The sequence below is a fragment of the Sinohyriopsis cumingii genome, chromosome 11 (genome assembly GCF_028554795.1).
Source record: "Sinohyriopsis cumingii isolate HCF-2022 chromosome 11, ASM2855479v2, whole genome shotgun sequence".
Classification (NCBI taxonomy): Eukaryota; Metazoa; Mollusca; class Bivalvia; order Unionida; family Unionidae; genus Sinohyriopsis; species Sinohyriopsis cumingii.
The window spans coordinates 40,905,047-40,932,327 of NC_142971.1; the positions used below are offsets into that span (position 1 = coordinate 40,905,047).

The window sequence follows — 27,281 nt, forward strand, 5'->3', positions numbered from 1 at the left end:
ATTGAGATGAACCAGACATAATTGAGTTACAATAGTCCAGTCTTGAAAGTACTAATGAACACATTTGCGAATGGAGCTGATGCGTCACAGCTCAAGATATTCAGCCTTGCATACGTTCATGACATGTTGTGCAGTTTGAAAGTACTGTTGAGAGTAACACTTAGGTTTTGTACTGACAGTGAATTTAATGTTTGTGTTGCTAATATTTATTGTTTGAGGTAAAGGATATGAATGAGAAAGTTTTTGTGTTGTGATCAGAATGGCTTCAGTTTTGTCATAGTTCCTCTGCAGCTTGTTACATGTCATCCATAATTTCACATCAGAAATGCACCTATCTACACCTTGGATGGTTGCATCAGCTTCAGTTGGCTGGCTAGATTTGTTATCAGCATACAGTTGGTGAGACACTGGTTGATGATCTATGACACTTGAGAGCAGCAGAGTATAGAATGAAGAGAACAGCTCTAAGAACAGACCCCTGTGGAACACCACCACATAGATTAACTGGGCTAGAGTGTATTCCATTTGCGGACACAATTTATGTCCTGTTGACCAAGTAGGACTTGAACCACAGTAAGGCTGTGTCATGAATGCCAAATACATGCTGGAAATGGTGAAGTAATATATCATGGTCTATTGTGTCAAATGTTGCAGACAAATCAAGGAGAGTGAGGACTGTTATCTTTACACTTTCCAAAGCAGAGAGAATGTCATTAACTACTTTTAGAAGAGTAGTTTAAGTACTGTGGCAAGGGCAACATGCAGATTGTACATTGCTAAAAAGAGTGTTTGAATTCAAATGAGATACAAGTTGGGATAGAACAACTTTTTCCAAGATTTTTTATATGAATGGGAGATTAGAAACTGGATGGTAGTTCTTTAAATCATTATGGTCAAGTGATAGTTTCTTCAGCAGAGGCTTTACAGTGACTGTTTTGAAAACTTATGGGAATTCCCTGGATGAGAGAGGCATTAATAATATCAGTTATTGGGTCTGAGCACTCAAGCAACAGTGATGTTTGAATTGGATCAAGTTCACATGACTTTGGTGCATTCTTTGTCATGATTGTATGTACTAAATCCATAGAGACAGGTTCAAATGCTGCTAATGGTTGCCACTGAAATTCTGTATTGCAACTGTATGGTGACAACGAGTCAGTTGAAATTGTGTTGTCTAGCTTATCTCAGATGGTTTGTACTTTGTCAAAGAAGAAATTTTCAAACAGGTCCGGAAGGTCGACTGGAGAGAAGGTAGTTGGAAGTGGTATACATTTGTTCCTTGACATTAGCTAGTTAGTAATCTTGAAGAGCTCTTTGCAGCTGGAACTTTCCCTGATCTTAGTACTTTAGTGGGGTGATTTCGCTGCATGGACTATGTTTGTGACGTCTAGTCCACTGTAGCAGTCATTTGGGATTTTTTTAACTACAATTTAGCATTCATTCTTGCCATAAAATATATCATTCTGGTTCTGATGCTGAAAGGAATATATTTTCATGGGCTGTAAGCACATTTTGGTCAATATTTTTTACTTGGTTATTGTTTAAAAAAAAAGATACACTAAATGGAAAGTAGTCAGATAATTGTTGCAGTCTGCAGATAATAAGTGAACCTGTTGTTATCAATCAGAATTAAATTGTTCCTTTGTTTTAGTTTTATCGATTTTCTGGATAAAGAATGCAATATTGAAGTTGTACAACAGAAATTGTTTTGAAACCCACCTGCACCATGTCCTCCTTGCCAACACATTATGGTCCCTAAAGACAGGTGGTCTATCGGAGTAGTAGAGTTTCATGATAGGTTTTACTGTTTTTGAAATTATTACGGTAAAACACAAAGGAACATTTAATTAATAATTACAGGTTCTGTATTACCTGTACAAAGAACAAAATATCATTACCTGGTTGGAATATTGCAACTAAATGTTGTCATTCACTAACATGTATTTTCTGGATTGTCCTGCATTTTGAACATGCTTCAGGACAGTTATCCTCAGATTAGTATGAACTATGTGAAACACTGTTAAAGAGTAATTATGTTACATTTTTTTCTTGTGTACCTGTAACTGTCTCAAACTATCTGCAATGGTCATCAGCTTCAGCCTAAGGCCAGCTATTAAAATCCACTATTTTTAGTTCTCTAAACCATCTCTCTCAATGTTACCTAGTAAGAGTTTCCTCTGACTCTTCCTACTCCATTTTAGATATTTTGACATTTTGTCAGAAGATGTTTGAATGTAATATTGCCTGGCATTAAATTCACTGATAAGGGGCCTTAACCTTCATTTTTTAATGATGATGTTAAAAATTCCATTGCCATGTGATAGATCAACTGACAGCATTTTTGCTGCTGACTAAATTTTCCTTATTTATCTCTATATTCCTTATTTATCTCTATATCTCTATATTCCTTATTTATCTCTATATCTCTATATTCCTTATTTATCTCTATATCTCTATATTCCTTATTTATCTCTATATCTCTATATTCCTTATTTATCTCTATATCTGCATTTGTCCAGATCCATACAGTTAACCGAAGCTGAATACACATGCATTAGATTTATAAATTATAGACTGTAAGCCAGACTGGTCATATGCAAAGATAACGTCTTAATGTATTAACTGACATTTTCTCATTCAGAGATGGATTGTGTTGCAAATTAATTTGCATCTGTCAGATGTTTTTAACATAAAACATTGTATAATACTCGTAATTAGAATATGTTGCTGACATTTCTAGTTGCCACATTATGATTCTGAATACCACTAGAGAACAATAAGTTGACAGCTTTCACTCACCAATATTTTTTTAAAGTTGCAAATGCAACCATTTTAGTACCTACATGGAGTGCTGTTAAAGGTCATATATGGAGGTTCTGTTTACACATACTTCTTAAATCCGCCAAACTAGGAAACCCCAAATTTATTTTTCTTATTATCTCATTTACAGACTATTGCATTTCAGAGTATTATCCTCGTAAATTTTGGAACATGCATTATACATCTCTCTGATCTATTGTAGAGAAGTGAGATATGAGAGGAACGTCAGTCTATTTAGTACTCTCCCATTTGATAGCTCGTCACACATTAAACAAATTGATCGGGTTTTAATGCTAAGTGCCATTGTGAATTTGACAAATAATTTTAGACAGTACATCTCTACGCCCTTATAGCATGCCTCATTATAATGTTATTCGGGATATAATGCAGTGCTGCTATGGATCCCAGGACCCAAATCATCCTAATATATAACAATAAGGGTTGTAAGAAAACTATGTGAAAGTTGGTCTTATATATTCATTTCCTTTTTTAAATTCATTACTTGACAAGTTTTGATAGTGCCCAATATACCAGGGTTCGACTGCTCCAGTGGCCTAGTGGTTAGAGCACCTGCCTTTGATGCTGGAGGTCGCAGGCTCGAACCCTGGCCATGTCATACCAAAGACTTATAAAGGTGGTACTAACAGTTGCCATGCCAGGTACTCAGCATTAAGAGGTTAGTGTTGGGACTTGTCGGCCTGGTGTCGGGATAATGTGACTGGGTGGGACATCATGCTACATGTCTGTGGCATGATTCCCCATTGCTAAACATCACTATAAACTGCCACACTGCAGACATCATGGCAATATGATTGAAAAATTGTTAAGATACATTAAAATCCAAATCACAAACATACACACACACACAACACATACATGCAAACAGTCATACTGTTTCTAACATTCATAGTAGAGACTTTGAAAGTAAACTTATGATGTGCCCAGTTTAAATGGTAATGGGAATTTCATTAAGAATGATCATTTAATTTTTCCATTTTACAGAATACAGACTAGACCCAATTCCATATTAATTTTATATTATATTCCCTTTTTAAAAAATGTGATTAATAAAGTGATTTGATCAAAACAGTTTAATCTAAACAGAAAATGTGATACACTTGCTATGTAAGCAGTTTAAATATAGAATGATGTATTGACAGACTTTATGCTTCAGGGAAGGACAAAATAATATAAATTAGATCTTAAATAAATCTGGGATAATGTGTTGCTAGAATCGAGTATGTCACAGAAATGTATGCTTGTGAACACAGCATTATTTATTGAAAAATCCAAAGAACCAAGCTATATCAGAAAGGGTTATTTTAAAATTTTAATTTAAAATAATTATGTTAAAGTCCTCCGGATTTGTGTGTGTGAGGCCTTTCCTTCAGTCTGTCTATCACACCAGAAGAGTCAGTTTACATTTCCTTCCCATATGTGAAATAAGAGTATAGAGGTCACAAATTGAAGAACTGTTACCTGTGTTAACATGCTTATTAAGATAAACAATTCATTCAGGAGTTGTTTCCCTTGGCTCCATGAGACGTGTTTTGTTTTCATCATCTTGGTTCTCCTGGTTGAGGTTTGAAACACTGTTTCATATAAACAACATGTGATCTACATGTGGCCATTAGATTAAAACCCACACCCTCCATCTCTGCAATGATTTATTACCCTGATCTATTCACACTTGGGAAATAACTTGATTGCTGTATATAGATTGATGCGTATGTGTGGGCTTCAGAAAGTGCTAATTTTGTTGCCCATTGACAACATGCATTTGTTAGCAAAATGAATTGACCCTCAGATTTAATTTGGCATATACATGTGACAATTGCATGTATCAAATATTTATCAGAGTACTTGCTATCATCGTGAGTGATTCACAGCATAATGCCAGTCATAATTTATTATCATTATTAATTTGGCAGGATTTCATTGAGCTCCAAATATTTTGGTTTGCTGATTAGCTCATTTGCAGTACACATATTGTTGTATACAATACTTTTGATAAATATAAATTTTACAATGAAACTTGTTGAACTAGATCCTTTAATGTTCAATATTTCCATCTGGAAAAGTACCACATTACCATAATTTATATATGTCTGCGTTAAGGCAGAATGTATAATGTTATGATGTTCATCTGTCTATTCCTTTTTTTCTACACAAAATCTCATGTTCTCCACTATGTACCATTACCAACTGTGTAAATAGTTTCCATTTAAATAAGGAAGCAGTGTATTGATTTGGGGTCAAAGGGTGAAAGGTCGTGGTAACTGATTTAAGGGAAAAAATGGTTTCATACAATATCAATCATTCTGCATCACATATCTGGATGAAACTTGGTGGATGGCTTGCACTTGGAGTAAGAAAGTAGCAGACTGATTTTGCTGGCAGTAGGTTAAAGGTCAAGGTCACCAACTGAAAGAAGAAAAATGGTTTCCACACAATAACTTTAGTTCAACATCACAGATCTGTACTAAACTTGGTGGATGGAGTCAAACAGGCAAAGTCACTAGCTGAAAATGGTTTCTGCTTGCAAAATGAAGTTCTTAGCCATTTATCTTGTCAAAAGTTTGTGCATTGCTTATGCTTTTGATAAGAAAGAAGCTTATTGTTTTGGGAATCTAAAGGTCAATGTCAGTGTCAGTGACTGATACCTGCTAGATGTGTTCATTTGCCCAAGGGCCAGTGATGGTTAAAAATAAGGGGCTACTTTGATTTTGTGTTTACATGTGGGCATTTTGGGGTTGCTTTTATTAAGTAGTACAAGTTGGACTATCTTTCTTGTACATATATAATTAGATGTAATAACTGAATACTTAACCTGTCAACTCACCCAACCCCATACATTAAACAGTAACCTACAGATTTAAAATTACTGATTGGTCAGTGTGTGAAACAAATGGATTCCCTTACGCTTTCTTCACTGAATGCTAATGGCTGAGTATGCACAGCACTGTTTCTAGTGAACCAAGATGTTTTGTTCATATTGCAGTAAAAAAGGTGGTGTAGATAGATATCAGTTCTTATTTATCGATAGAACATATAAAGAAATATAGAAGTTTTATTTAATATTTAGTATGTATAGTTGATTAAATATTTCCTTTTTAATATGTACCATTGATTACATGTTATGAATTTTCAGTGAAGATTATAGTTCTTTATAATTACAACTTTTAAAATACGTTGGACTGTATCAAAATGGTGAATCCAAATGTTTCACAGTTTTCCATTTCAGAATTAATATTGAAAAGCCCCTTTGTACAAATATACAAAGTTTTAAGAATAAAGATTAGGAATATTTAAATTATATTTTATTATTTTGATAAATGAACAGTTCAAAAGAAGCACAGTAGAGTAATGGTTAAATTGCACAATACTTTTGTCATTACATTTTTGTCAGTTTTCTACAAATTATAAAAAAAATATAAACTTGAGTTCCGTTGCTTTTCATTAGGCAATTTTCATTATATATACAGTAATAGAGAAATGTGGTAGTTTTCTTTTTAATCATATATGTACATATTCTAGGGATATATTTTTAAAAAATGTTTTATCCCATTAATATGAAAATTAAATTTTATGGGGAAAAAAGGAATGCATCTTAAGGGTTTATGAGTTAGTCCCTGAAGCTTATCGGCAAAAGTTCAGAAACTATAGAAAAGCTGGACAAACTCATGTCAAATTTGCTGGAGAAAAAGGGCAGTTATTTGATAGATGGTGCTTAGCCAAGAAAGTTGAACAAGATTATGAAAGTCTTAAACCTCTTGTATTACTTGAAGAGTTAAAAGACTGTGTCCATAGTGACATTTAGTCTTATCTTGACAAGCATCAGATTGAAACCTTGGATAATGCTGCTCATGCTGCTGATGAGTATTCTTTAACTCAAAATTTCTTTTGTAAATAAGACTTCTGCACAAGTCTTTTGGCAGAAAAGTAGTTCAGCCTAATACAAACCCTTCTAAATCTCAAACTGGTACAACTTTGAAAAATCAAGCTTCATAGAAGCTTGATTAAAGATCCTTGTCTCTTCCTATGTGTACCTATTGCAAGAAGAAAGGACACGTTATTTCTGATTGCTGCATATTGAAAAATAGGCATCATAAGCAAGACAGAGCTATTCCAGATGCTCATACTTCTAAGAGGTCATGGTCATGGTCATGTATTGAAAACAATACATTTTTTTGGTCTAATAAACCCGTCTGATTTTATTTTGGAGAATTATGAACCATTCATATCGAAGGGTTCAGTATCACTCTTGGGTGATTTGGCCAGTCATATCCCTATTAAAATAATTTAAGAGACAGAAGCATCTCAGTTTTTTATTGTCTGCTACTTTGCTTTTTTCTGAGAAGTATTCTTCTAATGAGGGTGTTCTTATTCAGGAAGTAGAGTGCGGCTTTGTTAATGTTCCTCTCCATTGTGTAAATTTGTCATCATACTTAGTATCTGGACTAGTGACAGGCGGAGCAGTAACTGCTTTACCCATTGAGGGCATTCATTTATTATTAGGCAACAGCCTAGCTGGAAACAAGGTTGTAGTTAATCAACTTGTAACTGACAAGCCTTGTTTGGATCAGAAAGTTGAGCCAATTGAAAAAAAATTCCCTGATTTATTCCCAGCTTGTGCAGTTACCAGAGCTATGGCAAAGAAAGCTCTTAAGAAAGATGTTGATGAGGGAAGTATTCCATTAGCTGACACATGTACAAGTCAGGCTTTTGATGAGGTCACTTTGACTCCTTGTTTTTATCAGTCAGAAGGTATTTATCACAGTGATCATCTTTTAACTATTCCTTTCTCTTTATTCTAATCAGGGTGACAAACGAAAATCACTTGTCATAGAACAGGAAAAATATCCTGAGATCTCCTGTTTGTTTCAAAGGGCCATTAGTGAAACTGAAGTCAATGAAGTTCCTGTCTGTTATTTCATTAAAAATTGAATTCTTATGAGAAAATGGAGACCTCCCAAGGTACCTGCTGGTGATGAGTGGTCAGTGAACTATCATATTGTAGTTCCAAAATCTTGCAGACAGGAAATACTTAGTCTGGCTCATGAAACTCCTTTGGCTGGTCATTTAGGGATTAATAAGACTTATCACAAGATCTTGACTCACTTCTATTGGCCAAAAATCAAAAGTGATGTTGTCAAAGGCTTGTGAGGTTGCAAGAGCAAATCTGCACTCTACTCAATCAAAAATTAAGTCAAGATATAATTAAAACTCGAAGGAAGGCAGTTTTCAGCCTGTTGATAGAGTCCTGGCTCTCTTGCCCATACCACAATATCCTCTTCAGGCCATTAGTATTATCGTCCCTACACAGTTAACAGGAAAGTAAATGATTTAAATTATGTCACAAATACTCATGGAAGGTGAAAACAAAGACAACTTTGCCACATAAACATGCTAAAGGAATATATTGAAAGAGATAGCCAGGTTAAACATGCAATCAATTTAGTTGTATATATCACACTCAGTGAAGATTTAAGGGAAGGAATATCATCTGATTCTACTGATATTGGAGTGTCAAATCTTCGGAATTCAGAAATTACGAAAAATCTGGACCAGAAACTTTCACATTTGCAAGAGCATGAAAGAAATGGACTTAAACAGTTATTAATTGAATATGAGCACTTATTTCCAGATGTTCCTACAAGAATAAACAACATTTTCGATGACACTGAAACTGTAAATTCCAAACCTGTGAAAAATCACCCATACAGGATGAACCCTCTCTAACAGGAATACTTGAAAAAGAAATCCAGTATTTGCCGGAGAATGATTTCATAGAGCCTAGTAAAAGTGACTGGAGTTCACCATGGATACTTGTTCCAAAACCAGAAAAAACTTTACATATGTGCACTGATTATAGGAAGGTGAACAGTGTGACAAAAAACAGATTCATTTCCATTACCAAGAATTGACTGTATTGATAAGATCGGAAATTACTAGTATGTCACCAGATTTGACTGTATGAAAGGATTTTGGCAAATTCCACTAACGAAAAGAGCAAAGGAAATTGCAGCATTCGTGACTCCAGATGGACTTTATCACTATAAAGTAATGCCGTTTTGGGGATGAAAGGGTCACCAAGTACTTTTCAACATCTAATTAATATGATTACCTCTGGTCTGGACAATTGTGATGCTTACATCAATGATGTCATCATCTACAACGACACCTGGAAAGAAGATTTAGCAACAATTCAGAAATTCTTTGACAGACTCGCAGATGCAAGGTTGACATTACTTTATCCAAAAGTGAGTTCTGCCATGCTAGTGTAACTTTTCTAGGACACATCATGGGACATGGACAAGTTAAATCTATAGATGCTAAGGTCAAGGCTATCTCTGAATTCCCTGTGCCTGTTAATAAAAAGCAACTGATGCGAATTTCAGGTATGGCTGGATACTATCGAAAATTTTGTTCCAATTTTTCTATAATTGCTGAACCCCTGATAAATTTATTGAGTAAGAAAAATAAGTTCCCTTAAACTGAAAAATGTCAGGAGGCTTTTGATAAGTTAAAAGCCATACTTAAAAGCACACCAGTTCTTACATCTCCAAATTTCAGCCAATCATTAAAACTGTCTGTTGATGCAATTGTTGTTGTGATTGGAGCACTATTGATTCAAGAAGACAGAAATGGTGTTGATCATTCATTGTAATATTTTTCTTAGAAATTAAATAAGCATCAATGAAATTATTCAGCAATCGAGAAGGAATGTTTGGCTTTGATATTGGCATTACAACATTTTGAAATTTACATTAGTTCAGCTCCTTCTTTGATTATTGTGTTTAGTGATCACAACCCCCTTACTTTCATCAGCAAGATAAAAAGCAAAGACTACTGAGGTTGAATTTGTTGTTACAGGAATATGATAATGACATCAGGCACATCAACGGGAAAGATAATTTAATAGAAGGTGCACTTTCCCGTATAAAGAAATATATTATTTCATGTTCACTTTATATAATTTATAAGAGTTCTTTTTAACCTCATGTATAATTAATCTATGGTAAAAAGAAAGCTTTATCATACAAATCTTTCTTTTCATTATGGGGGTAAATGTTATGTATATTTGATTTAGTTTAATTGTTTGTAAGTTTTAAAATCTTTTTATTTTTAATTTCATTACATGTCAGAGTAATGTAATTTTGTTTTACCGGAATTTGATACTTTCCAGAAATTAGTTTGACCTGACTGTAGTCAAAAACACCTAAAAAAAGAACTTTTTGCTGACCTAGTTCCTGGCTTTGAGTGAGAGTCAAGTAAACAACTTCTTTTTTATTTGTTTTTATTATGGGATACATAGAGTGAGATCGAGTCTGTACTGGAATACATGACATAGACATTTAAATAGCTTCTAAACTGTTTTGGAAGATGATCACGTGACCCTCATCCAGACATCTGTTTTGCGCAGTATTCAGGTTTTATACTGATGTCTATAGAGAATTTAGTTAGTCTGGCTTTTACACTGGAAATTGTTTTTCATGACCAGTTTTGAATTACATTTTAATTCTTATTCAAATTATTTGGATTCTTAAAGATTAATTAGTTTCCTGGAAATATTTGAGTGCTCATACAGAATTCTTGGACAAATTTCTTGAAATTTTATTCGGAAATTCAAACACTGGAATATTGTTTGTGAAACAACAAAGAACTGAAGACACAACAGCACAATACTAGCTACAGTATACATCATTGCCTTCCATTTGGGAATTTTCGTTGGGACTCGAACTTTAATTCATGGATTATTCTTGGATCATTTCTGGATTTGTTTTCATAAAACCTTAAGTTCTTATTTTTTCATTTTTACATTGTTTTTCCAGGGAAATAAATTATTGTTTAATTTTTCAAAGCTTGTTGTTTTCACTCTTTCTTTCTTTGTTACTGTTTATTCGAGCCTAAACATGTAACATAAGAATTGCTTCTGAAAAAAGTATTTTCATTAGGAAAAATCTATGCAACAAAAGAATAAATTCTTTCCATTTGACACATTTCATTTATACCTCTAAGTTTTTATTGCATACCATTACTCTTGCATCCTCTCCATACTTTTCAACCGATCATGTTTAATGCCAGTAATACAGAGCCTACTACTGTTGCATTGCTTTCCTCTTCCAGGACTCTGGTCCACAGTCCAAGCTAATTTTTCCCTCCTCCTGTTAGTGTTGGAAGCCTGGAATTGAAGAAACATGTTTGACTCCTTAGTTATAGCTGACATATGGAATACCTTCCTTTGTTTTCCATGGACTTGTGAATAGTACACTTGTGCTCTATCACTCCTCAAAATTCATGTACATTTTTGTCATTCAACATCATTTAGACCCTTCACATACTTTTTTTGTTGATTGAATGTTTCTTTCTTCATTCCTTACCTTATTGGAGTATTTTTTGTTTGCCTTTTTTAAAAATAATTTTGAAGGATTTTTACACATCGCTTAGCAATTGGTATTTCAGTAAATTGTACACCCCTTTATAGTTCCAGTGCTAAGTATAGTCTGCCTTGTCTGTTTGAGAGATCTTTTATTTTGTGTGATTTTTTCGCATTTAAAGCTTATTATGTTCACGAGTGTGTAAGAGTGTTCACAGGATGGCAACATGGAACATTCACCCCACCTGCATGTCATGCACTGACTGTGCATGCAAGGACACAAGTCCAATTTTGTTGTCTCTGGATAGATCAAGTGAGGGGCTTTGTGGAACATTGATGCATACACAGAGGAAGAATGAAGGGCCTCTCTTCCTCCTTATTATTAATGGACAAACCCCTTCTTTCCCAGGAGGTGTTTGAATTTCCTCTAGTGTTGGGAAAGAAAACTGATATTTTGTTGTAGGAACATACCACAACTGCTAAATGATTCAAAGGTCATCTAAATGAAAAGGATCCCTGATGTTCATCATGATGCACATTCAGTGCCATTGAGGGATCAATCTTTTGTCCCCCAAAAGGGAGGGAAAATACTTGAAATTGAGTTGCCTTTTCAGGTTAGAGACAAATTACACCCTTTCAAGGTCAATGTCATATTAAATACCGGTAGTGATAAGCAAAGCAGGTTTTCCTGAGAGGACACTGCAGTGATCTGGCTCAGATAAATGTCATGTGGGCTTGTTTATCACCATCCAGCCCCAATTAGCAGTTTAAGGATGATGGCAACCCCATTTTGAGTTGTGGCTCTATAAGGGGTTTCACAGTTTCAACAGAGTTACTTACCGTAGCATCTAAAATTAGCTCCAACGCGCATGCCCACAAAAATATTCCAGTTCTGGATAGTTCACTGTTCTACACATGGTTAGCGAAACATACAGTCAACAAAGTAAGGTATCTTAGCTGTACTACATAATGATCATTATGGTTAAACCAACGAATCAATTATATATGTCAAATATCTTTTGTTCATACAAGGAGAATAATTATAGACATTAAATCAGATAATTAGATTCAGTGTCCATACTTACATTATATCAGATAATTAAATAATAGTTACTTTCCATCCTTAAATGATATCAAATAATTAAATTAAATGCACTGTCCATACCTGTTAATATAAACTCATTATCCATAATTTCAGATACATTTGTAGGAACATTTCACTCTGCTCTGCGATTTTAAACATTTTTTGCACATTTTTTATTATATAGCTTTAACGAAAACCATCTCAACAATTTGCATTTTTCATATGTTGATATATCCTTTTTTCGCAGTTATTTTTACAAGGCTAATAGTTTGTTTATAACACTAGAAAGTTATAACACAAGTTCGATAAGAAAATTAATAGACGAATTCGATACGTCAGCTGATTTGTAATGCTGAATATTTTAAACCAGAAAAGTTTGTTTTAAAAAAAAATGGAACACAGTACATGTGTATTTTAATGTATTCAGAGGAACTTAACAAAGCAATAACTACATTAGCTATCATAACAATAAATGAGTGTAATTAATGCAGACGGAATATTTATTCATATTTGGGTGTAAATATCGTACAATATTCAGATTAAATAACATGCCCAATGACGTATTTTGTTGTTTCATTTTCTTTTTGACTTTTGAAACATCAAATATCAGACGGTACATGCAATAACTTTCAGCATGATTTTTCTTTGCTTATGCTGACACGTAATAACTCTCAAATTTGCCTGGGTCTTTAGACAACATTTCTGATTGCCACCAGCAAATCCATCTAGAACAGCCTTCTTAAAATTAGTTTAATTCTGTTTAACTTTCCTTGCATCAAGTATGTAAGTTTTAAAGATCCAATTATTTCACAGATTCCATCATATTACTTTGGTTCTCCTTTTAAATCAATATTGATCCACGTGACCAGATGTAAAATTGTAAACTTATGATTTAAAAAAGAGACTGGTTGTAAGAACATGCTCTACAAGTCAATAATAAATGGATACTCACAAATATTCATATTTGTTGTCTTTATCTATCAGTTTATACTTGTTTTTAACCAGAAGTATGTTTATGTAACACATTCATTCGAGGATATACATACCCATGCACCAGATGAAAGAAGACAGACATACATAAAGACAGACAGGCAGATAGGTAAGAGCCACAAATGTCCTCTACATGCATAGTGTGTCTAACATCAATATTTCTCCAAACTGTATACTCTAAAATTTCCAACTGTTCAAGGAAAAAAAATTCAAATAATCATCAAGGAGACTCGTATGTGCACCTGTCTGTTCAAGCACGGTTGACATTTGTGCATTTTGAAAAAACTCGAGTTATTTCATGAAAAATATAATGAACATTAATAGAAAAGCAACCGTCTAAATCAATAATAAAAAAATTTAAGAAGTTATAATTTTTTTCTCGTCGTTCAACTTCCATTAACTGCTATCATAGCTGTACAAAATAAACATATTTTCATTATTCTTCAAGCAAGATAAATTGCAAGAACTTTTTACGCAGCAATAAACTTTCACACAATCAAATAATACAAACTAGAGCATAAGGTAGTAATGGAAAGATAATGAAGTTCTGAAATGGGCAGATAATATTTTTTTGAAAGCTGGGAGCAGTGCAAGTTAGTAGAAAAAAAATAAAAGATATAAAAATAATTGATCAAATATTGAAAGAATTTCTTTTTAAGATAGTGAGATATCGATCCTGCTTGCATAATGTGAGTGGTCTGTCACATTTTCTTGATCTACATCTGCCATCTTAATTGACTGAACTATCCAGAAGTGAGCTGCACCGATATGCCCTCTGGTGTTTTCATGGGGAGATACTAACATTGAAACCCCCAATTCTGCTTACATGTATTTAGTGTTGACTAAAATTAGGCATCCCAGAAAAGGTATAATAAGAAAGGCAGAATGGGTGGATCAGGCATATTCAACCAGAGCCTGCTATATAATGGAACTCTGACTCCATTTTACTCAATATCTAATGTTTGTACCCTAATATGCCAAAATTCCTGTTGTGGCTCAATCTGCAGAAAGAAATACAGTGCAGAAACCTGTCGTCATACGTTAAAACTGCAATGGGTTATTGAGTTTACTCAGTTTGGTATAAAATATTCAGTTGACTTAAAATCATACAGATAAATTTTGAAAATAAAACACATGATAAAGATGTTTTTTTAGAATTGGTCACAAAGAACTCTAACATCGATTGGTAAAATGACCGTCTTGAAAACCCTAGTGATTCCAAACTTAAACCATTGGTTCATCTCCTTACTAACCGTCTGCAAAAATTATTAGCGAATGTAATTAGATATTGTCCACATTTATATGGAAGTCAAAGGTAGATAGAATTAATAGGGAAATTGTGTTCCCAAGCATCTACAAAGGAGAGTTCACAAATAGATATTAAAACAATTATTTTAACTCTTAAAAAAACTTGGATTTGTAGACTTCTGACAAAAAGGAAATTTGTTACTTGTTTAAATATGAAATATGTGAGATCAAAAACATTGCCATATTACTTGGAGAGGAATATTCAGATAAACTATCAAAGTAAACAAAAAAAATTGTTTTGGCATGGTATTTTATTGGCTGGGAAACTTTGAATAGAATTGAATTTAACCACAAACTTGTGGATGAACATACTGATAAGAGTAAACGTAATGCCCATCATGTGCAAGAAATGAATTAAACATAATATTATTTATATTACATGTAACCGATGTGCTCACTTACCAGAAACATTTTCTTGAATTTGAAAGCTTTACAGAAAAATACATCAATAAAAATTATCTTGCCTTCCTAATTGTCACTCGGACTATAAGATCAATATGCAGAAAACTGAATATGGACACGAATGCCAGACCTTTGAACTCAAACGTTTCACCTACTTGTGAAAAAAGAAGGCAACAGAATGTTTACTTTGCTGGTGATTATTGGCCAAATATATATTTGTAAAGTATTCAAAGTTACAAAACAAAGCCTGAAAATTACAATGGTTTCAATATTGTGTTATCCATAGAATTCTAATGAATACTTGTAAAAAAATATATGCTGATGATACTGATAAATATACATTTTGTAATGGCTCACAAGAAACAACAATGCATTTGTATTGGGAATGAAGTGCGATCAGTACATTATGGAATGATGTTACTCTCAGTGAGTTTGATATGTACTAAAATTACTACTTACTCCAAATGTCAAAATGGTTTTATGCAAAGAAATAGATGTAAAGCATTTAAATGACAAACTTTATATCATGTTCTTCTGCTTACAAATTCTACATATTCACATACAAGATGAAAAGAGACAAACCTACATAAAATGGATTTAAAAGCTTCTTAAAAGAATATTATTATATACTAGAAAAATGCATTGCATTCAGTGTAGACAGAAAAGAATTTAATAAAAATTCAGGAACATTGGGAACCAATTCTTCTTTCTAAGCATAGTTAAATTTTTGTGTTATACTCAATACACAAATCTGTGTACAGACTAAAACACAACCAGTGGTCTTGCTGTCTCTCTCTCTCCATTTCATTATTTTCACAACACTGAATTAGATATAATATTTAGAATCTAAGTTAGTGATATGCATATCTAATCATCTGTAATAATTGTAAGGGAGAAGGCTTTAATGTTGTGATAACAAATGGTCTGATCCCATTACCAATCTGTACTGGAAATAATAAAAATGTTTTGGAAACAAAATTTGAGATATTGTAATCAATCTTGGTACCCTTGGCAACCAAGCTGGATAGGAGTTATACGTGTTAATAAGAATTTTCTGTTTGGAACATTCTTTTCATGTTACCATGGAAACAGTGTGAAGCCTAAGTAATAAAACAAGAGTTCAATAATTATATAACAATTTAAGCAACAGGAAAATGGTGATTCTTGACTGCTTGCACAATATACGTGTAAAATTTCAAAAGATTAATTTACTTTCCCTTCTCTTCTTTTGCTGTCTCAACTGTAAACATGAAATAAACATATTTATAATATTGGCACCCATAAAAATATTGTTGGGCTTGTGAAATTTAATGTAGGCAGCCCAATTTATACATAAACAAACAGCAATTAAAATTCAGTGACCTTTGTTTCCCACATCATCCTTACTGGGTTAGTAAGTCAGAATCAGAATTGTCACTCCTTGAGAAGTGCATTTTTTTGAAAATTTTGTTTTATTCACTAATGTAAGAAAATTTTTGTGAAATCTAATTTTCTTATGTCCACCATAAGGTGGAGTTTATTATATTAAGTTGTATGTCATTCTGACACCAAGTTTCATTTCTTCACAATAACTGGAGTACTCCATCATCTACAATTACCAAACTTTATGGATGGCATGCACTTCGGGTATGAAAGAAGTTTATACATTTTTAGGGTCAAAAGGACAAAGGCCTATTTATACTGGGGTAAAAAGGTAAGAGGTCAATATTACTTTGAAGAATAAAAATGGTTTCAGCACAGTAATATTTGTTCTACACCACAGACTTGGACCAAACTTTGTGGATGGCTTGTACTTAGTTTAAGGAAAAAGTATATCAATTTGGAATCAAAAGGTCAATGACCAAGGTCACTGGGTTTCCATGTAATAACATTAAACCTGGATCCAATTTTTTTGTATGGCATACACTTTGTGTAAGGAAGAAGCCTATATATTTTGTGGTCAAGGTTAAAAGAAAAGTGGTATGTGCACAAAACTTTTCCGCATTGAGAACTGTTAAGCATGGGATGGGTGTATAATGTGCCATTCATCACATTCCTGTTTAAACATATTCCTGTTTAAACCAACAATTAAATCCTGAATCATAGTAATGTTTGATATTAGGGAAAATACTGAAAAAGACTCTCTATTTGGAAATTATATAAGGCTGTCATCAGCGACAATGGATGGTAGCTATGGTACAGCTTGGCCATTAATAAAGCAAAAATTTGTGTTATCTTTCACTGAATTTAACCATGGACTAACATAATGCAAACAAAAGAAATTTAAGCAGAAGTGACCTCCAGACAGTTAGGATTTATGTAAGTAATGAACATTTTAAAAAATTCCTGAAAATAAATTATTAGAATGTTCACATTACTCACTTACTAATCATATTTTTTGTCATTGTTAATAATGATGAACCTGATCCAACAAATTAATTTCCTAAAGGCCAGTCTGGTCAGGTTTGTCTGGGTCGGCTACCTTAGTGTTATTCATGGGCAAGGCACTTTATTCCTCTACAGTAAATAACCTACTTGTGTTGTTTTGCTTTAAAACACTAAACCAGTCTGTAATGTCAGCTAGTTTTAATAGCAATTTTATCTCCATATAAAATAAGAATTTTTGTTTACAGAACATAAAATAAATACTTTGTCATCTGAACTGCTATTTGTATTGCATATATATGTATGTACTCACTTTTGAGTAAAGTCCAAGTGCAAACAGCATAGATCCTCCTCAGGAAATGCACTGGCTGATCAGGATCTATGTTGTTAGTTCTTTTGATTACTCCTAACAAGCTGCATACATGTAGATAAGATCTACTCTGCAATATGCTACAGCAAATCTGGGTCTTTGCAGTTTGCAGTTGGACTCTATTTATAAGCAAGTATATAATATGGCAACTACTTTCATTACAGTATGCACTTTTGATATTGGGCTCACTGTGTACAAGTCTGAAAGTCATTAATTAAATGGATAGATATTAACTTTGATGTGAAACATTTATGCACAAAAACAAGATATCTTCAGAGTAAACAAAAATCTTTGAAAGGACCATAAAGAATGTCTCAGATATTTTTAAGCTGTAACATGATCTTCCATGTAGAAATAGTGTTAACCATTTTGGACTGGCACTAATTTCATTTCTAGCCAACTCAACAGGTCTTCTGGTGAAAATCCACGTGCTGATATGATCATCTATTGAGGAAGATTTTCAAGGTAAACATCCTCATTACTACATTGGACATAAGATTGGCTCTTGTTGGTTCTGCTGGTAATAAACCAGAAGAGCTCATGGGATGGTCTGTTCTTCATTGTCCATTCTCTGTCCATTAGCATAAGTTTATTATCACTACTCTTCCAAAATTACTTGAGGATTGCCATAAAATTGTATACCCATATCCATTCCGTGGTCTACTTGGTCTTAAATGAAAATGTTGCCACTTGGACAGCCACTGTGGATACCACAGTGGCCACCTTGAAAATCATGTTATTACTACTTCTCCTGAACTGATCATGTTAAAAAGGGATTTTCATTGAAACACTTCTTTTAATGTCTACTTGATCCCAAATGAAAATGGTCTCGATCTTGTCATGTCTTCTCCTGCTGAAAGAAAATTTATATTGCCAGGGAGTTTTCATCAGAAGACTTCTTTTGATGCCTGTTTGGTGTAAATGAAAATGGTGCTGATCAAATCTCCACTATGGCCACTAGAGTGACCTTCTTGAAAAACTTGTTCTTGTTAATACTCCTGAATGTAAAGTAATATTGTCATTAATTGTTCATCAGAAGACGTCTTATGATGTATATAGTTGGACCAAAATGAAAATGGTTTCCATCTCATATCCAATGTCTTGAAAATAGCATGTCTTCTTCTGAATGGATGGCTGTATCAATAAGGATCAAACTGGTTCTTGGTTTTTATTTTTCTTCCTTCCTTTCTTTCATTTATGTTAAAGTTTATTTTCTTTAAATATCATAAAAACCCATTAAGCAATGATTTAATGAATTACAAAAAGATCCTACACTTGGCAGAATACAACATTCTCACTTACTGCCTCTGTTTTTCATAAAGAGCTTGAAGTCAGATTTTCTCTTCCCCATTGCTGCAATATCCTGATTTACTTTTTATTGCTGGCGATGGGCCAGTAACATCAAATCAGAAAAAAATGTATACACTTTTTTGCTATGGTTGTTTTTATTGCATTATTAGATGTTTTTGCATGAAGATTGCCTGTTTATGTTTATTTCATACCAAATAAAACATTACTGTCAAAAGTAAGTCTTCCACACAGATGTTTTATTCATGAAGTTCATAATTAAATATTAAATGGCACCAGACTTTACTAATGTTCCAATTGCTACTCATTTGGCATGGCAGGAGACAATATGGTGACTAATTTCTTCCCGCTTGTGATGACAGAAGTCGACTTCTCCTTTCATACTCGTCATCATCTGAATAAGGCAGTGATTTGTCTTTTTTAGCTCTGTGCATACCTTAATTTACATCTAGACTGCATCATAGAAAATCATATAAATTCAGTATTTTATAGTGATACTTGCCCCATAAAAATTTGTGTTAATGTTGTATATACTAAAAATTTAACAGAAAATGCATCTGAAATGTTGAAGTTTTGAAGTATTTGTTTGTATAACACAGGTGTCAGTCTCCTGTGCCATGCGTACCAATGGTGGCACACTAGACTTCAGAAAGGCATGTGGTGTGAGTTGTAGTTTTGTATTGTATATACAAAAAACAATATTTACAGGGATGCATGTGACATGGCACACAGCACTCTGTAATTGAATGGACCTGGTACAGCAGTTCTAAAGGGTTGCTGATGCCTGGTATATGGTATTTAGTGGCAGCCATCTATGTGACAGACATTAAGCCTGAATGTTCTACAAGCTTCCAGTGCGCCTGTAAATCACATGATGCCGCACACCTTTGCCAGAAATAGTATTTGTTGGAGGTACATAGGTATAGGCACACATTAAATGTTTAAATGACCTACATCTTTACATTAATTTGCATTCATGGTTACATAATTGCAAGAGCAGCACAGAAATTTTCTCTGAATGTCTATGAATTAGACATGTCTTATTCAAGCTTGCACTCATAAAAGTGTTTACCTTAATTTGCATTCTACCATGACCGCTAATGAGATTCAGTTAAAAAGAGCTACATATAAATTTTTCTCTTGATCATCAGAAAATGAACAGATTACAGATACCTGCTTCTGGTTTAATATCTGGTAGTTGAAGTGATTAATAACACTTCAGTGCAGCTGCACCTGTGGCAGCTGCAGATTTGTAGGGAGTTCATTATTCTCAAGTTAAAAATACTGGAAATAGGTTTCTTAGCAATAAACTCAGACACTACTACTGAAGGAAGTAAAATATCCAGTTTTTAATTACTTGGAAGATGTGACAGTGTGTAGCACTAGTCACCCATTGATATTGAATTTTAAGCTTATTTTGCAACAGAGTTCTTATCTTTAATTGAGGAGAGTCCATATAGGTTTCTCCTTGAAAAATGAGAATCACTACATTTGAAGTACCATATTTTAAAGGGTCTTAACAAAACAACAGCTTTGTTTGTTAAAGGTTAGGAAATACTGCAAATTTATTTGTGTTCATGAGTGTCAGTTGTCACAAATTTGCAAATATATTACATTTTTGTGGATACTTAAATTTGTAGAGTAGGGAAAGAGTTCTCTGGCTTCCACAAAAGTGTCATTGTTTGTTGGGTCTTCAAATCTGTAGTTTGAAGCAACTCCCAAAATCCATGAAAAATGTCTTCCATCTTGGAAAAATAGCTATGTGTCAAAAATAGTTCCTAAGGGAGAAAACATGTATAGCTTTTGTCAATTAATTTTGTGTACTCAGTAAGTTAAAAATCCTCTGCTCCACTGCAGTTTACTCCAAATTCCTGGAATAAGGCACTAAAATTAGTGACATGCTTCACTGCTCAAAATTAGTAACTATATTACCTCCCTTTGACATAGTCTCAGCTTGATGTTGTCTATCATGCTATTCTAGAACACGGCACAAAAAATATATATATTACAGTAGAAATGTGTGGATGAAATGTCATATGAAGTGAAAGTAATGGTTTTTGAAATCAGAGCATGTGATTAAAAAATATAGAATAGGTGCAGTTGTTTTTTTTTCTTTTTTTTTATTTCTTGAGAAGAAAAAAATGTCCAAATGTGAACCTTCATTAAGAGTTTTTCCGGTCCCATACCTGCCATGTCATGGAGTGTCACATGAGAAACATGATTCTCTACTCCAAATACCTCTGACACAATTGTGTTATAAAATCTTGCTTGTAACCTGTATCAACAGTAAACAGATGTCTCACAGCTTTCTGCATAATGTTTATCTGGGACTAGCATCACAGATACTCATGGAGTCATATCACCCTGAGTAATGTTTATCTGGGACTAGCATCACAGATGCTCATGGAGTCATATCACCCTGAGCAATTTATATAGCTAATTGTCACATAGGGATTGAAAAGTAAAGGCAGTCAGAGAAAAAAGACCACCATTGCACATATTATTGAATTGTTAAAAGCCAGGGTGATTTGTGTTGCTGGTCCATTGAGTATTGCTGTCCAAGAGCACAGGGGTTCCTTACAAAGAAAATTAGGAGTCTAACCTGTAACAAGTGTTATATTGTTACAGGTTAGGCTCCTAATTTTCTTTGTAATGAACCCCTGTGTCCAAGAGCAGTTCTTTTGAGTTTTATTGGCAGTTTTAACACATTATTGGCTCTGTCACGCTGAGGCTAGCCTGGGTGGATATGAAAAGCACAACCATTGGAGTATTAGTTTGGCTGTCAGGTGCTTTGCCCAGGGACACACACTAGTCTGATGGTAGGATTCAAATGTTCACCCTTTCCATCTTGAGGTAGGGTTGCTAACCACTGCTCCACTGTGGCTTTGTTTGGAAGTTTAATAAATCAGGGATGTGTGTTAAGAAGAAATAGCTGTTACACTTGTTTCCTCAATGAGACAGCTAAAGTCATCTTTGTTAAAGATTATTGGCTAGTTTGTGAGAAAAGCTTTCAAGCCCTCATCCCTGTTGGCCACTGCTGTCATATGTAAACTGCTCCTTCGGGGCCCTGAATGGCAGAGCTGTTTAAAGTGCTCACTGTTATGGATCATGGCCATCTCACCTCTGTTTGTATAAATTCAAGTCTTGGGCTAGGACAATGTGGGTACATAAAAAAGCTTGCCAGTAGCTTCTCGTGGGTAGGTGGTTCTTTCCTCGGTTTTCCTAGGTTCTTCCTCCACCATTTATACTGGCTGCCATGTATAGCCTATCTTGTGCAAAAAATATGGCATTCAACCCTATAACAATAACAACATCAACTGCCTCCTTCACCTTCCTTTTTCATGTCTTGTCCTCTAATGGGATCACTTTGGTCTGATTGAGAATAATGGAATGTCCCATATTGCAAAAATGTTCATGCATGACCGATGATTCTTCTGATATGTTCCTTAATCTTTGTTTTGAACATTGCCTGTTTCCCTGATGTAGTGATTTCCACTTCATTTGAAGTACCACCCATCTACGCCAGTCTCTTACATGTGACCATTATAAGTCATCTGATCAACATCGGTCACTGATGAAGGTAGTGATGCTGTCAAAAATTTCATTCTCTTAAGATATTATGCTCTATGTATGGGAAATTTTACTAATGATCATAAGGTGTTGTGGTATGCTGTGAGCTTCATAGTTAATGACCACTCTACTGACCCCTTATAAAGGGGAAGTGGTATACTGGGGACTTTATAGTGAGGAACCAATGTACTTACCCCTTATGAATGGGGTGTTGGTATAAAGGGGGCTTTATAGTGAGAGACCATAATACTGACTACTAACCCCAAATGAAGGGGCTATGATATGGGTGGGGGGCTTTATAATGGAGGAACACAGTACTGACCCCATAAAGGGTGTGCGGTATACTGGATGCTTTATGGTGAAGGACCATGGTACTGACTTATTATGAGACTGATTATCTAGTTCTGCCCCATGCATTAACTACTTTTCACATGCAACACATATGTGCAAAACACTCATTCCACCACCACCAAAAAAACACTTCTAATATTTCATTGAGTGTATATGCAGGTCTGGGTCATAGCTTTGTAACAAATGCTTTGCCATCGAGAAAAAGCATTACAGACTTTACCAACTGTATTTCAGCATCATTCCTAAAGGTTCTATTTAAAATTAAATTCTGTATTAAGTGTATTTATTTGTTTCATGTTGATTTTATAACATGCATATACAGCTTTAGTGAATATACTATCAGAACCTCCCAATCAAGACCATTGATGACAATAAAATAAAGTGAGTTGAAGGGGGTTTTTTTGTGGACAATTTTGCTACTCATGTGCATAAGATAAGGAGCTGAGTAAATGGTAAATTTTTTTTTTTTTTTTTTTTTTTTTTGTTGTTGTTGAGGCAGGAAGATGTTTTAAATAACAAGCTTTAGCAGTGATTGCCAGGGTGAAGGAAACTAGCAAAGTTACTTATTTTGGAAGGAAAGCATGAACCATTCAGTTTGCCTGATTGTGGATTCAGATCTGATACACTAGAAGTGCATAGAAAGTGTGTTGACCACTCCATTATCGAATCCCAGTCATATAAACAACTGGCCTGACATTCTAAGAATAAATACACAAGAACCCGAGAGCCATTCATAACGAATGTTTGAAATCTCTTAATGCAGAACATGTATTAAAATGTATATGTGTTGCTGAAACGAAATTCTGTTATGATTAAGATATGTAGATCAATTCCCATGTTGTTTTTTTTAAAAAGACATTCCACCATTGTTTATTTGATGATACTCACATTAAATATTCCCCTCTGGCCCGTAATGACCTCCATTATTTTGCTTTGTCCGTTATTTCCTATGCAGACTTTTCTGGTTGCTTCAGCCCAAGCTGCGCAGCGTCTGTTCAGCAATGACGCTGGGAATGTCACAGAACCCTGTAATGCCAAATCCACCGCATTTAAATTTCTTGCGGCTGTGTAATGACTCAGAACTATTGGAAAATTGTAACAATTCCTTTAAAAGAAGACTTCGTGCAAGCATACAGAAAATATTTTACCGACAAATGTAGAGATTCTGTTGTTAGGCACGGACAGGCAAGATCCAATTAGACATTCTATTTACGTCTGAAATTGAAGCAAGGGATATCGGCAGAAGAGGGAAACTATACCTGTTTGTAAATGTCTCTCTTATGCGATTATTAGATATTTGACCAGGCATGCAGTCACAAGAGCCATTAACGGTCACCAGTTTTGAAGATGATTTATAATCAGTGGAAGCTTGCACCGGTTCGTACCTGATAGTTCAGCATTGGAGCAAGAAGGGGCTATGTTGCTACAAGACAACTAACGAGAATAGACAGTGTCGACACTAAGCTATGATTGAGGACTGATGTATTGACCTATCGGTAAACCCCAGAGCCGACGTAAAAAATATATAGATGTTAGCAGACTTGGAGTTATTCACTGTAGACTGCATTGTTCACGGTGCATAAAGCTGGTGTTTCATCTGTAATTCTTATTTTGCCATATGCAACAGTAACAGCTGTTTATATGACCTCATGTTTGAATTGTTCAGCATTGTGCACATACATTTCGAAGGATTTTGATTTTAAGAAAATAAGGCTGTTCGGGACTTGAGAAGGATAGGCTGGAATAAATATTGTCAAAATGTTGAACCTTTTTCTTTGTAAGTATTGTCCTTGCTTTTTGTTTTGTTCTATTTACTATTCTGCAACATTACTAGTTCTATACCATAAGGTTGCATTTTGCCGTTGTATGGCAGTGCAGCAGTTAATTAGTTTCGTGGGATGTTTCCCACAACATTTAGAGATGTATGTCAAATGTCTATAATTGGGTGGGAAACGTCAAAAGAAACCCAGACAGAGCAGAGGTTATCACATAATCTGGTAAATTTCTTAACGTCTGGCAAAAGTGTTTGAAATGGGAAATCAGAATTTTCTTCTTAGAAATCGGTTAGTGTTAATTACATTGTAATACGTGGGATAGGAACATGCAGTCGAACCATTGCTAAAGACCACTTATGTATTGTATATCTCTGCTACATTTAGAGTACTAGACTCATGACTGTAAGATGTTACAAAATATTCTGTGAGATCTGAGTAAATCCTGTGAGATTTGATGTTTAGCTCTACTTGTCATGATCTGATTAAGTACCCCGTGCTGATGCTGATAATGGTTTGTAAGATTGGTTTTCTTTTCGTTCAATCGTGCTGAAACACATTGATGCATATTTTAGACAGCAGTATTTCTCACAGCTCTGGAGTTATAGTCAGCTAAAGTTTTATTTGGGTCAATATGTTCCAAGTATTTTCTGATTAAATCCTATGTTAACATGTAAATCCACGTTGAATAACGCAACCCTAGCTCCTGTGGCCGTTTCTAAATTCATGGCTTTATTCACTGTTGCGTCAAATGCATCAACTAATCCAATGCAACTTCCAATCTTTCGCTTATTTGAAAAGTTTTTATTGATGCAAGTCAAGGATGCTTAAGTCAAGTCACATGACCTAACGAACGAAACTATCAGATGAGCAAATGAGCAGACATACAGTCAGATTGGTTGCTGTGTCAGATAGAATAACAATATGTAGCTGGGGTTGTGCTATTTGATGACGTGGTTCTTAAGTTGTCAAGTATATAGGACTTGATCCAAAAACATTTTTTTACATACCATTAACCATTTTTTTACGTACCACCCAAAAAACCCTTGAATTAACCATGAGTCCATGAAAAATAATGGTAAGTTTATAAAATGTACACTGTGTTGCAGACTCATCTGTCTGCACCAAACTGCATGATTTAATGCATAGGTGGAATCATACCATCAAAATATCCATCAATTTCAGCATAGGTTTGGGGTTGGGTCAGGGATGATGGTTATAGACCAGAACAGTTTATGAGGACGGTCTGATGTCCATTGTCCATCCATTAGCAGAAGCTTGTTATCATTACTCCCTCAAGACTACGTGGCCGATTGCCATGAAACTTTATATACATGTTTTTCCCATATTCTTAAATGAAAATTATGCTGCTTGGATATTCAGTATGGCTACTACAGATGCCATATTGAGAATCTTGTCATATCAGCATTGTGCTTCTACCAGAAGTCTTATGTTAATGGTGTCTAGTTGATCCTAATGCCGTACAAAAATATGTTCCAGTTGACCGGCCATCCCTTTTTCTCATTGCCGACCCCAGCATTTCTTTCCCCCACATTAAAAAAAATCACATTAAATATACGCTTAAAAAACCACCTGCCTACCCTGATTTTTAAATTCAATAGGAAATGTACCTATTATTTTTCTGGACCTAAGTGGATATGGTACCAACCTGATATCCAGTATGGCCACCATGGCATTCATCTTAATAATTTTATTGTCATTACTCACCAAAACAAAAAGCATAAGTTTTCCACCAGAATTTTTGTATGATGTCTTGGTTCTAAATGAAAATGATACCAATCCGACATCCAGTATATCCACCAGAGAAGCTAATTTTAAATATTCTTATTACTGAAGAATATCATTATCAGATTGTTTCAGCACTCATATCTTGAATTGGGGAGGTGGGGTGGCACCAGCAGAATTTGATAGACTTGTTTTCCTGTGCCATTCATGTGTGACTGATATAAAATGCAATCAAATTGTCCTTTGGGTTCAAAATGTGCCTGATTTTAACAAGGTGCATATTGTGTGTAATATGCACACAAAAACTGAAATGTAGCTTAATATATTCCACAACTAACTTTACTAAAACAGGCATCTTAGTCTGATTCAAAACCACAAAGGGAACGAATTATTTTAATACCAAATTCTGCGAAAAAGTAGATGTGGAGAAAGACATAATTCAAAATACAGTTTTCTTCTCACTAAGATATTAAAAGCATGCCTCTGTCAGGGCACCACCTGTCTTAAGAGACCACAAATTGTGTTTTAAAAACGTGTTTTTTTTTTAAAAAAAATTGTGTAAAATTTAGATGGCTTATTCATCAAAATGTTATCTTGGTGGTTCTCTGACATTTTGTACTTACAGAACAAACAATGATGGCATTGGTGCAGTTGGTCTACAGTATGTCTTTAGAGAACCCACATATCTTAAAAGGTCAACAATCAGTTACTCAAAATGCATGTCATCACACATCTCATTTTGTCCCAGCATTAAGTTTTCTCACTCCTGTCATCTATAAACACTGACAGCTATTAATTTCACCAAAAATTACAACC

At 34.4% G+C, this 27,281-nt stretch overlaps 1 protein-coding gene and 1 long non-coding RNA gene across 5 annotated transcripts in view; one reads left to right on the forward strand and one right to left on the reverse strand.

The window, feature by feature from the left end:
* LOC149787989 (suppressor of tumorigenicity 7 protein homolog) overlaps positions 1-27,281 on the forward strand; it is a 132,042-nt gene that overhangs the window by 5,096 nt on the left and 99,665 nt on the right. The window contains exon 1 of one of the 4 annotated variants that reach the window (XM_089974271.1): positions 24,036-24,724. The exons of the other annotated variants lie outside the window; for them this stretch is intronic. Within the exon in view, the coding sequence (XP_089830397.1) occupies positions 24,706-24,724 (19 nt within the window). The 5' untranslated portion in view covers positions 24,036-24,705. Of the gene's footprint in view, positions 1-24,035; positions 24,725-27,281 lie in introns of those variants that run through there. 4 annotated transcript variants of the gene reach the window in all.
* On the reverse strand, positions 4,041-23,968 carry LOC149787990 (uncharacterized). Its single transcript, XR_016424131.1, has 3 exons — positions 23,836-23,968; positions 10,857-11,005; positions 4,041-5,244 (listed from the first exon to the last, which is right to left on the reverse strand). It is a non-coding gene; the product is annotated as an uncharacterized LOC149787990 (long non-coding RNA).